Source organism: Diadema setosum, chromosome 15, assembly GCF_964275005.1.
Source record: "Diadema setosum chromosome 15, eeDiaSeto1, whole genome shotgun sequence".
Taxonomy (NCBI): Eukaryota; Metazoa; Echinodermata; class Echinoidea; order Diadematoida; family Diadematidae; genus Diadema; species Diadema setosum.
This window is the reverse complement of record NC_092699.1, coordinates 28,626,526-28,638,581: the sequence shown is the minus strand read 5'-3', so window position 1 is coordinate 28,638,581 and position 12,056 is coordinate 28,626,526. Positions and strand designations below refer to the sequence as shown.

Below are 12,056 nucleotides of genomic sequence, written 5' to 3'. Positions count from 1 at the left end.
CTGTAGGAGGGGCGTGTCTCCAACATGGGTGCAAAAGTAAACATGCTTGGTTGTGCTCAGAACAGAATGTTTCAATAGGTGTAGACCTCATTAGATTTACTGGTATATGCAGTAATGCTCCCGGGTTCCAGTATACATATACATGCATTTTGGATGGACAATCTTTTTATCACAGTCTCATTGTCACACATGGCAGTGTACATTTCATCCTGTTAGAAAGGAATTTGTAATGGAAGAATCCTTTTATTATATGTTCAAAGTATGGGATTGAATACAGAGCATTTATTAAAAAAGGTGTGTTATTTTAACACCAAAAGAAAAAATGACATAATCATTTGACCTTTCCAATGATGTCTCTAAGAAGGACATGCAAGTACATTGTAGTTGAACTATATCTTGATTACTTCCTCGGGTTGCAGCAAACGCATGTTTGAAATTCAGCTGGCTCCTTTCTTTTCCAGCCGTCGGCCGAGATTCCCCCGGTGACCCTGCAGGTGACAGGTGCCGACTCGCCACCCCAAAACGAGACGCCGACCCCACGGAGCCCCTCAAAGTGTAACGTCAACGAGCAGAGCAAGGCGCTGGCCTCCTCCCTCCCGGACCTGCGCTGTCTCTCGCCCACCACGGCCCGCAAGATGCCCATCCCGACCGAGCTCCCTGGCATCCAGAGCTCGTCGGACGACTCGGGTGCAGCCGGAGGGATGGGATGCGGGGACGGGTTTGGCAAGAAGAGGGGACTCCGTCCTCTCTACGTACCGGAGGTGGAAGAGATACGGGTCAGGTGAGGTTGCCATGGCAATTTTCCATTTTGCTTAACAGAGACTGCTCTTTCTTTCTGTACTTTTGTAACTGGATAACAAAGATTGCTTCTCTCTTATATATTGACACATCTAAAGTTCACAGATCACCAGCTGTTTATGGTAGGATTGAAAATGAGAATGTGTAGTGTTTCTGTATTTCATCTCTTTGGCATTAAGCATACTCTTTACCAATTTCTATACTGCCGTCTTCATAATTCTTGAATTAAAAATTACTAGATTTTGATAAGGTGTAGAACAAAAATGAATTTAATGTAGTGGAGGAATAAATTGTTTAGAAGCTGTATTATTTTGTTTGATTTTGATTTCAGTACACAGTTTGTTTTATTTCTTTTATTGTGTTTATTGGTTTGGTTGTTTTTGTTTATTATTTCTGTTTCTGTCATTTTGTATTATACAGCTCTGGTCTAAGGTATATTCCTTTGGTTTGAAGCTTACCGCTACAGCAGTGTGGTTGGTCATTTGTACACGTGTAGCTATTGCTGTGTTTCCATTTTGTATAGGGAAAGTGTTTGTGTGTGTGTGTTTGTCTGTGTGTCTGTGTGGGTATGTGCATCTATGTGAGTACTGTAAGAGTGGATATTTTCAAGCATGTTGTTTTTCATGCTCGGCTAGGTATAATGAATTTCACATTTTTTTTTTTATTCCGCGTAATCAAAACATATGATAGACATGTGTTACATATCACAAGAAAAAAATATTCTTGTGCTTTTATTTTTGCACTAGCTTCTGGTCGCGCGAAAAATTTCACACCACAAAAACCTCCACTTTTACAGTATGCACCTACAATAACCAGTTTTGTGCATGTGCAAAATCCGTGCCTGCTCTGTGTGTTTTTATTATTTGGCCCCTGATAATTTGATATCACTCAAATTTCAAAATGTCATTTAGGATAGGAACAAACTTATATTTTGTATAAGATGCAAGCGCATGCTAATAAAATAAAGATGCCAATATGAAATGAATAGATTTATGAATATTCTTTTTGTTATGATGCTGTCTCAATTACAGCATCACAAAGTCTTATAACTTTTTTCACCCAACTATAATGTATATTCTTAACACTGCTTCATATTTGTATTGCATGAAATAATTGAACTATACAAAGTAAAGCCAAGTATCTTTGCATCATATGAAGAAGAACCTTTGCAGTCAAGAGCTGTTTTGATTACCATATGCCAAAAGTTAGCATTTTGCTTTAAACTCAAATAGATGATACTTATACTATGCACATAATCAGCATATTTCTGTTGCAGAGACACATTATTAAAGTGAGAAATTATGAATTATGCATAAATGCAAAACTTCACATTTTTCATTTATTTCCTCCCGATCATGTGTATTTCCACATTCTATACCGTCATTTAAAACCAAGCAATAGATGATGATGCGCAAACTTGTTTTAAACAAGTTGTGAACTCCAAAAAGTATGAAAGTTGATACGGTAGTTGAATTTTTGTCGTATGTGATATTTGTCTGTTTTTGTGTCAATTTCATGTAGACTTTGTACATATAATGTACAATATCAACCAGTAATATATTGTGGGTAATAATTATATCGTGATAATCTGTTTTTTAGTGGTTTCAGGTGTTTTGTACAATTCAGTATACTACAAACATGAATAATTACAGTTGATGTACTTCAGTCCTTATTGTGTTAATGTTAGAGCCCAATATTTGTTGTCATTTTTATAGAGGGTTTTACCCTTGGTGATACAGCACAGCATGAAGTATCTTTTGCTGGTCATTTGACATTTTGATGACTTGGTGATGTGGCCAAACTTTGTTGACTATTGCCAATGTCAATATCTAATCGCTTTTTGATGATTTATAATGTGTTTCATTAGAATTTCAAAATATGTGTAGTACATACAAGAACTGAGTTGCTCAATAGACCAAACTAGCTTATAACCTGCAATTGAGAAACATACATTTAAACTGTGACCATTGCAAACTAACACCTTCAAGTCACATTTGCTGCAGTCTATAGTTAAGATTGTATGTGTCATCTTTTTTCTTGTTGTCACTGAAGTGGTTGATAAGTGTGATTAACAGAACTTTTTGTGGATGATTTTGTGTAGCACAAAGACATAGATTTCTGTGATACTAACTCCCTTTTCTCTTCCTTTAATACACCTTCCACACAATATCTAACAAACTTCTGCCTATGCATTTGTCCCCATATCTCTTGATTGCAATACCCCAATAAGAGAACACCTTCAATCATTTTTTCATCACCATCAATATTTTCATCATCATCATCATCATCATCTTCATCGTCATCATCATCGTCATCGTCATCGTCATCGTTATCGTCATCATCATCATCAGTGTCTGCATTATAATCAATAATGTCCCCACAATATTTGTGGATACTGTCATCGTCATAACCACTGGACATGATTCTTGTCTAAATATGAACACACACTTTGCCGTTATTATTGTATCGGTAATTATAACCATCACTATCTGCAGTATTCTCATCACCTTTTTTTGTCATCATTGTCGTCATAACATTGCTATCATCAGTCAAAATCCTGCAATAATGTCTGCAATTCATTTTACAGTGATATCCCATTTGTCAAATGTTTACCACTCACTGAGTGTACATGTACAAAGTACGATTTGAAAGATACCATTATGAAACATCTCACAAGACCTCTCCCTGTAAATACTGTTGAAAGATGTCTTTTGCAATATCTTTTCTGTAGTCATCTATGCTGCTGTTTTTCACAAGCATTTAATTCATTGCCATCTTTATTGAGGTGATGTGCAGTGTACAAATGTACAGTGTATATGGCTATCTCTTCATCTTATATTCATTATTTGTGATTATTTGTGTCACTACTGCCACCATATCAATTAATCAGTGTTGTCACCAGCATTAACACTGCCATCATCATCATCATCGTCATCATCGTCATCATCATCACCATCACAATCAGCGTCATCATCATCCACAACATCACCGCCAAAGTTGTCTTTGTCCCCGGCATCATCAACAAAATGTAAATGTGCAAACATTATCCTCATTACCAAGGGAGAGTGATACTCATTTTGCATTAGTTTCCATTTACCAGTCGCTGCGAGCTGGACAAAGCTTTGATAATGTGCTGCAATATCCAGTCATGATATTCGCTCAAACATGATTTCAATGAGACCTCTACTGACGCCTTCTAAACACACACCCTCAGTTTAAGCTTCTTTTCTTTCTGTCCCCCCGCTCCAGTCCCGTCGTCTCCAGGAGGGGCTACCTCAACTTCCTGGAGGAAAAGACGGCGGGGTGGGTGACCCGCTACGTGGTGGTCCGCCGCCCCTACGTCTACATCTACAACAACGAGAAGGACCCCGTGGAGAGGGGCCTCATCAACCTGGCCACGGCCCGTGTGGAGTACAGCGAGGACCAGCAGGCGATGCTAAGGGCAAGACCTCTCAGCATTGTCGTTAGTCTACATGTCCCTTTCTGTTCTTATTCCTACTTTAAGTTTGGTCGTAAAGCCGGGGTCCGGGTCTTGGATGCGACTTCTCAATTAAAAGACCATTCCGGGCCAGATAATAGGTCATCCAGAAAAAGAAAGAGTGATATAGTAAATATAGTAAATTTTATAAGCACAACAGTGAAAATTTGATCAAAATTGGGTAAAATTTGAGGAAGTTATGAAATTGTGGAGTTTCACTGATAATTTACAAAACAGTTCTCAAATAGAAATATGAATATGCCAATGAGTGAGTTGATGATGTTGTCACCTCACAATTTTCACTTGATCATGTGTCCTGCTGAAAAATCAATTTTTCTATTAAAATTGTAAAACAAGATATCATTCCTGATTGATAGCTTCAAAACAATGACCAGTCAGTTTCATTAGAATTTGACACTTCGAAATAATTGTGTTTGAACAAAAATAACTGGAAATTCCAAGAGTTTTTGTGCAATGTATACAACTCTTGTATGGCAAGTTGTGAGGCAATCACATCATCAACTCACTCATGCATTTTCATTTTGACTGTTTGAGAACTTTTTTTTTTTTGTGAAAATGAGTGAAACTTCATAATTTCATAACTTCCCCAATTTTTATCCTATTTTGATCAAATTGTCACTGATTGTCCTTATCACATTTTTACTCTTCCTTCTCGGGCTAACTTTTATCTGGTCCAGAATTATCTTCTGAGTGTCATCTCCTTGTAAGAGGGTCGGGTTGCCCTTGGGGTGCCATGCACCTCTGGGCTGTTATAAATGCATCTTAACAAGATGCAAAGATTTTCTACGAGCAGAAAAATTTTGCAGAAAATCTTGTTTTCCAAGGGCCTTTCTGTTCATGTTGCTACTTTTCAGAGTTTTGTTGTGACACATTGCCCCGCCCTTTCATCAACCTTTGGTCTTAGCTGTGTTTATTTGTTTCCTTTGTTTGACTTTGTTAAACCCCAGTGCATTATATACTTTCTTCAGAATTTCTCAATGATTTTACTGTTTCTTGCTTTAAATCTTACATTAATGACAAAAAGAAATGTTTGTCAAAGTTCATCAAATTCTACAATTTGTAAAATAAACAGACAAAGAGAGATACAAATTAATGTAGTTTGCTGTCAAACAGCCAAGATTTTACACCATGCATTGTACCAGCACATTAGTTGAATACTACATTGCATCGTTTATGTGTATATAGCCATAAATCTGTAAAAAGAAAAATATTCAGAATCGAGCAAACTAAACAAAAATGCTAAATGTGATGATACAGTGATGACACAGAAAGGCCCAGTAGAGTAGTATAAATATGATAAAAGTAATTTCAGTAGAGTAATTCTGACTTACCCTTACCTCCTTGACGCATGGTACAGAGAGTGCAACAGTACTTTATACATGTTTTCATTAGTTTTACTAAGGAGGTTTTATACAATCATTGGAGTTCCAACTGGCTGTGATTATTCAAACAGTTGTCAGATTTCTATTGATGTACAAAGGAATTCCACAGGTGCACTTGTGCCTTTGATGATCGATGTTCCTTGCCGCCGTCTTGCTCGGCATTCTGAAGATTAATTTTGAACGTTATCATAATTTTGGCCATATTTTACTTATCTATTTATTAAATGAAATGAAATTTCAATTAATGATGAAGCAGCCATGTAAAACAAAAGACATTTCCGTCCAGAGATTTGCGTAAAAGTGTAAATCTGAGCTGTATCACGTGAAAATGTTTAAAACTGTACCATCCTGGAAAGCTGGTTTTATCACTTTTCCGCTTAGTTTCCACAAATGAAACTAATATGGAATAATCTTCAAGTATAATTCTTTATTGATAGATATATCAGATTAGTGCCCGCATATGCCCAGTCAAGTAATTTTCATCTTCATTTCAGCATTTTTTGCTCAATTTCTATTCGCGCATCCTCATGTCTGTACCACCTACCTTTTATAAGAAGGGATAGCGAAAAGTAATTACCATCACAAAGAAATATCTTCCTTTGAAAGTGGCTAGTGATTATGCAATGAGACACGAGTCAGTTGTCTTCCTATCTGCACGGCAGATCCTGTTTTGCACAGCTTTGAACACCTAGCAAAGGAAATAAGACGGTTGTGACTCCATTCTCTAGAACCTCCTTGGTTTTACAAACCATGCAAGAGAAACGGGAAACATACAATAACTTAAAAATGAGATGCGCATTCACGTGTGAGCTACACAAATATGACATTTGTCAATTATTTGTTTTTATTTTAATGCTGAATGCTTCCATGCTGCTTTAAAGAAAACGGGGGGGGGGGGGGGGGCTAATTGGAGTAATGCTTTACATGTGAAACATGCAATGCCTGACATTTCTCCATAAAATCATCCCTCAAGTTCAGTATGCATTGATCGGTATAATTCAGCTTCACGAGGCCTCATAAGTCATGAAGGTTGCCTGGGCTATTAGTCAGCCCATAGTGAGGCTGTGCATGCCTGTGTCTTGTGATTTATCCATTTCCTTCTCCCCACCCCCAATACTTCCTTGCTTGTTGGCAACTCAGCTCATATACCCCGCCTACTTTATAATCAAAGTATGCAAAAGAATCTTCTCTTGCAAAATTGCATGATTATTGATTGATTGATTGATTGATTGATTGATTGATTTAATGCATTGACATATTTGAGGTTATTCCTTTCTGTAATGCATGCAATTCACGAGTAAGACAAAGAACTTTTACAATTTTCTTGAAAAAAAAGAAAAAAGAATGCTCATTGAACCTAACCTTCTGTTCGCTAGATCTTGATGTGCCATGTTTTCAATTTATGGGAATTTTTTTGTGTGGGAGGCAATGTGTTCAGTCTTGTCATAAGCTGAGTGCTTTTGCTACTTGTGATTCCTCTATATTCAAGTGATCTATGTCTGTTTGTTATTTCATGTTGTATCTCTGCATGTGTTGATAGTATTGTCAGTGTTTTCTGGGGGTCCGTGCATGAGCAAAATGCCACATTTCATGCTGAGATTCATCGTACCATTTGTCAAATGATTGTGATTTCATTGCCTGAAAGTTTTGTCAGGAATGCTGCTGCTGCTGCTAAGTGTGAAAAGTCAGTAGATCAAATCATACACAAACAAAATAAAAATCCTTTGGTGCATCACCAAATTAAAAAAAAAAGAAACATGTATCATTGATGTAATCAAATGCATTTAAAGCTGGGCATGTGATTGTAAATGGCAATCTGTGCATGCTGGGCAAAAATTTTAAAAGTTTTAGCGAAAATATTCAATTGTGCACTCTGTATGTTAATCTAAAATCATTACATTCACGTAAAATCTTTTGTGTCTCAAAACTAGTTTTCTACCTTCAGTAGAAAAATGAATGCTCAGGTTTTCTGCAGTTTTTTCACACTGACAGAACATACAAGGCCTGTGGAATAGATAACCTATAGTGTTAACACATGATAGATTGTTGGTGATTTTAGTTAATCTGAAAGGCTTATTGTCTCCTGTCTCTTCAACATGACAGACAGGGGGCGCGATGGCACCCCACCCACTCGATTCTAATCACCCCCTCCCTTTGGTTGTTCCCCTCTCCGCCCAACAGACGCCCAACACCTTCTCGGTGTGCACCAAGTACCGTGGCTTCCTGCTGCAGACTCTGGGTGACAAAGATGTCTTTGACTGGCTCTACGCCTTCAATCCCCTCCTAGCGGGGTCCATCAGGTAGGATAACTGCTTAACCCTTACTCTGCACATTGATACACACATTGGTCCAGGAGTGTTTTCATTGAATTATTGGCACAGATATCTGGAAACTAATCAATTAATAGAGATTACGTAATCCCCTTCACCCCTATTTGTATCGCTACAACCTTTTTATTGGACTGAGGCACCTGATTTTGTTTGGTAATCTTCAACTACATGGTAGGTCAAGTTTGGATGGATTTATACTAAAGTGCTGATGAAATAGTTTGGCAAGTTAAAATACTGAAAGAGAATTTCACAAAATCTTATTTTTTGAAAAAAGTGCACATTTCCTCGACTTGTCAATAACGTAAGGTAAGGGCAATGTTATTCCCCCTGCTTTCTGAAAGAGGCAAATCAGGTCTCCTTTTATCAAGCAAGAAAAATGAAAATATGTTGAATTTCATTTTTATTTTCTTTGTATCGTTCTACACATGTGACATCACAAGCTATAGTAGTCTTCTCATTCAGCAGCAACTGAGCAGAAACTTCAAAAATTCATAACTTTTGAACAGATTGTCTGATTTTCCTCAAACACTCACTGGTGTGTTCTACATTGTAAAATATTGCTGCATTCACTCAATCCACATGTCTATGAGGCGGACTTGTCCTATAAGAGCAATATGTACCGTGTAAGTGCAGGTTTCAGAGTATATCTTATGTGTTTGTCCGTACATGTATCCACATAATGCTATTTCGATTTGTCACTCCAATACTTTCAGATCCAAGTTGTCGCGGCGATCTGGCACTTCCCAGCTGCGGGTGTAGATATCCCCAGATGCTGCCACCAAATTAGACACCTCGAGGGCACACTCCATTAACATACAACTTAGTGACATGGGCGCATGGTTTAATCGTCACCACCCCTGGTAAGGTTCAATTCATCTCACCGCCAGCATCACAAAGAGCCCTCATCCGGATTCCTCTTGCCATTCCTATTCATGAAGCAGAGCCACTCTCTACCATCTCCACTGGGTGCGTTGCCTAGCAACAGGAGGCCCCCAGGGTAAAATTGGAAGTCCTGTGGAGCTCAACAGTTATGACATCTTTTTAAAAAAGATGTAAAATCCTCTCCCTGATACATCGAAGTTGCAAGAAAGAGTCAAGGAGGGAGAGGAAATTCTGAGGACGTTTTGAAGTTTGCACGCAGAATGGTTAATCTCTTGTGTGTTTTTTTTTTTTCTCTCTCTCCAATTTGGGGTATCCTACTTAAAAGAGATGATCCTACTTAAGAAAGAGATGAACATTTTGCTGTACTTTGATTTTACAGCCGTAATTTGGTTTGACATTAGTGACAGTCAGGTAGCTGATAAGAATGACATTGTTATGGAGAGCATCGCAGAAGGAGGAGACGCGAAAAATTGAAAGTGGTTGGAGCTCTCACAGATTGTACCCATGGTCTAGTTGTGTGCCAAACGGGCAGGTAGGTCTATCTCTCTTTTGTCTATTCATGGTTTGTCCACAACTCCTGTTGTAGTACTGGTAGCTATGTTATAACTCTGTGAGCCAAAGGTAGTCGTAATGGAGATAAAATCCGTTCTATCAGAGAATTAGGTCCGTGCAAGTTTGAAACAAAATCTTTATGGCCATCTCTACCCCCATCTGGCCAAGGTACTGGTATTAGATCAGAAGCAACCTTGTGGTCGCAAGTCAGTGTCCCCAGCATGCAGCACAAAGGAATACTCCCAAAATGTGAAAGTTTCTGTCAAAGATATAACTGATTCAAGATCAATTTGAGTACCTTGCCTGCCAGTGTCTTTTCTAGAGATTAAAGTCAAGTGTTCCAAGTTGAAAAAGGAGTGTGAGCAGAGAAGGGTACACTCCCAAGATCTTTGCGTGAATTTATTTGACGTGAAGTGCAGAATCAGTGAGCCATAGACATTGCATGTAGAATTTCATTTACACCAGCACTCGACACTAAGCTGGCATCATGCTCATGTTGGTGAACCATGAGCAATCAGATTTGTTAGCACGTACAAAGTGGGTCCACATGCAGTTAACATCAAAGGGTAACAAAGACTGCACTCAGTCTCCGAGTATATTGCCATGCAATGCTGGCAATGTTTAGCACAGAATATTGTGAAGATTTACCAGTCTTTTAGAGTGTAGATACTTGTTGTAGCTTGTATTTGTTGTATAGTACTACAGACAGTCCTATGGGTATTCTGTTTGAGAGGGGGCTGTCTTTGAGGGGAAGGGGATTAAAGTTACTGGTCATTGAGCACCGATTTTCAACTTTGCTCTCTATGTATATAAGATGTGGGTGTAATGAACACACATGGAATGTAGATGTGTACATCAGAATTCAAAGTAGAAAATCAAAGTGTATACTCTTTTAAGAAAGCAAAGCACTTGTTTGTTTTTTTCTGTTTTATATTTTTTCTCTTTTTGCCAGAAGTGATGCTTTGCCTTGTACATACGGAGTATAATATCACCGTGTATTGCTACGTGTGCTGCCGCAAAAGGTGTTGCTGAGTGTAGTGTGTGGGTTACTGTGTGTTTGAGCGAACCAATTAGGCCCCTGAAGACCGCATTGTACATACATGCCTCCATTCACAATTTGGCTGAGAACGAGCAAGTAGGCGTCTTCAGCCCTGAAGTGATGGGTTATTTCTGGAATGCATCGCCTTTTTTGTCTTCAGTGTCATTAGGTTGTGTCTATAAACCTCTCTTTCACCACAATGGCATCAGGAAAGTTCAAATGTGGGTTCTTATCTATCGTCAGAGTGATGTAAGATTATTTTTTTCTATTACTTTGGGGGTGTTGTTGTTCTTTGTAATTTCTCCATGAACACATTAGTAGCAGAGTTACAAGTTAATTGTGAACAAAACAGAAAGCGTGTGATGAAACAGAGCACATTTTATTTTGTGCCTCATTTTGGAAACCAGGTCCTTTTCACACTTGCCCACCTATATGCTCACTTGACCCACTATATGCATGTTGTATTGTTCCAAGCCTATTTTATTACTTGAGGCCCATGGGTTGTATGCACAAATTTAAAGCAGTGCTCCATCCAGCCATATTTATTCTGCTCTCGGCTCCAAGTCAGGAAGAGCAGTGTGCCCTCTTTTTCGTCCGCATGCAATTTCATGTGTTTACAGTATCACAGGGTATCGAGATATCTGTGTTTGCAAAAACGTTCTGTGTAGACTTTGGTCTGGTATTATCTGAATGGTAATCTCTTTCAAACAGTTCTAAATACACGCTTTAGATTGGTTCGGAATTGTACGGGATTTCCCCGTTTTTATCTCATTTACAATCATGGCTAACTAGCAGGCGCTGCTATCATAAACCAAACAAACTCTTCAGACCCTGTTTATGTAAGATGGGTATCAGCTTGGTTGAATAAAGGTGCTTTTAAAATCCTTTTAATGTTTAGATATGTTCCCATAAACCATGGATCATGCTTGCATGAATTTTATGTTCATGGAAAGAAAAATATGGGTGTGATTTTCTAGACAAAGTAATGCACTTGTTGATCTTTTATGCTATGGCTGCTGTGGTAGTTATTATTTTAAACTGTATGAATTATTAAATCAAATCATGCTTTTCCATTTGGTTGCTATCTCAAACATAATTTCTGCACCCAACTAGATGTCAGAAGCAATCATTTAAGTCAACTATAGTTCCTAATGAAATGATTGTACCTCACAAATGCAGAGAGCTCATTATTTCTCTCAACTTGTTAGAGTATTAGCATGACCCTTCTGTCGTTTGTCAGTTTGCGAACCAAAAAAAAAATCCAATTTCTGAACAATATGAGTTCTTTCTGAGATCATTTTCTAAATACTAAATATTCCAGATATATTTGTGATTACAGCTTAAGTCCATTTGTTAACTACAACAAAAAACTTCAAAATTTTCTGGTAGCTGTGTAGAATATGCCCAATGTCACACAGATTTGGTCACTTTTTGTCCACAACTGTTTGACAATAATACTACTGGAGACATACATGTGGTCCAGATATTGTCTAGGATGGGGGGGGGGGGGGGGCGGGGGATATTGACTCAAGGTGGCACTAGGTTGCATTGGGTAATCATAAATTTTTAACCTT

At 38.2% G+C, this 12,056-nt stretch overlaps 1 protein-coding gene across 1 annotated transcript in view; it reads left to right on the top strand.

Annotated features, from left to right (window-relative positions):
- LOC140238972 (kinesin-like protein KIF1A) overlaps positions 1-8,849 on the top strand; it is a 167,408-nt gene extending 158,559 nt beyond the window's left edge. The window contains exons 39-43 of the mRNA XM_072318867.1: positions 462-781; positions 1,219-1,230; positions 4,048-4,261; positions 7,861-7,979; positions 8,723-8,849. Of these exons, the coding sequence (XP_072174968.1) occupies positions 462-781; positions 1,219-1,230; positions 4,048-4,261; positions 7,861-7,979; positions 8,723-8,768 (711 nt within the window). The 3' untranslated portion in view covers positions 8,769-8,849. The remainder of the gene's footprint in view (positions 1-461; positions 782-1,218; positions 1,231-4,047; positions 4,262-7,860; positions 7,980-8,722) is intronic.
- The last annotated feature ends 3,207 nt before the right edge of the window (positions 8,850-12,056 follow it).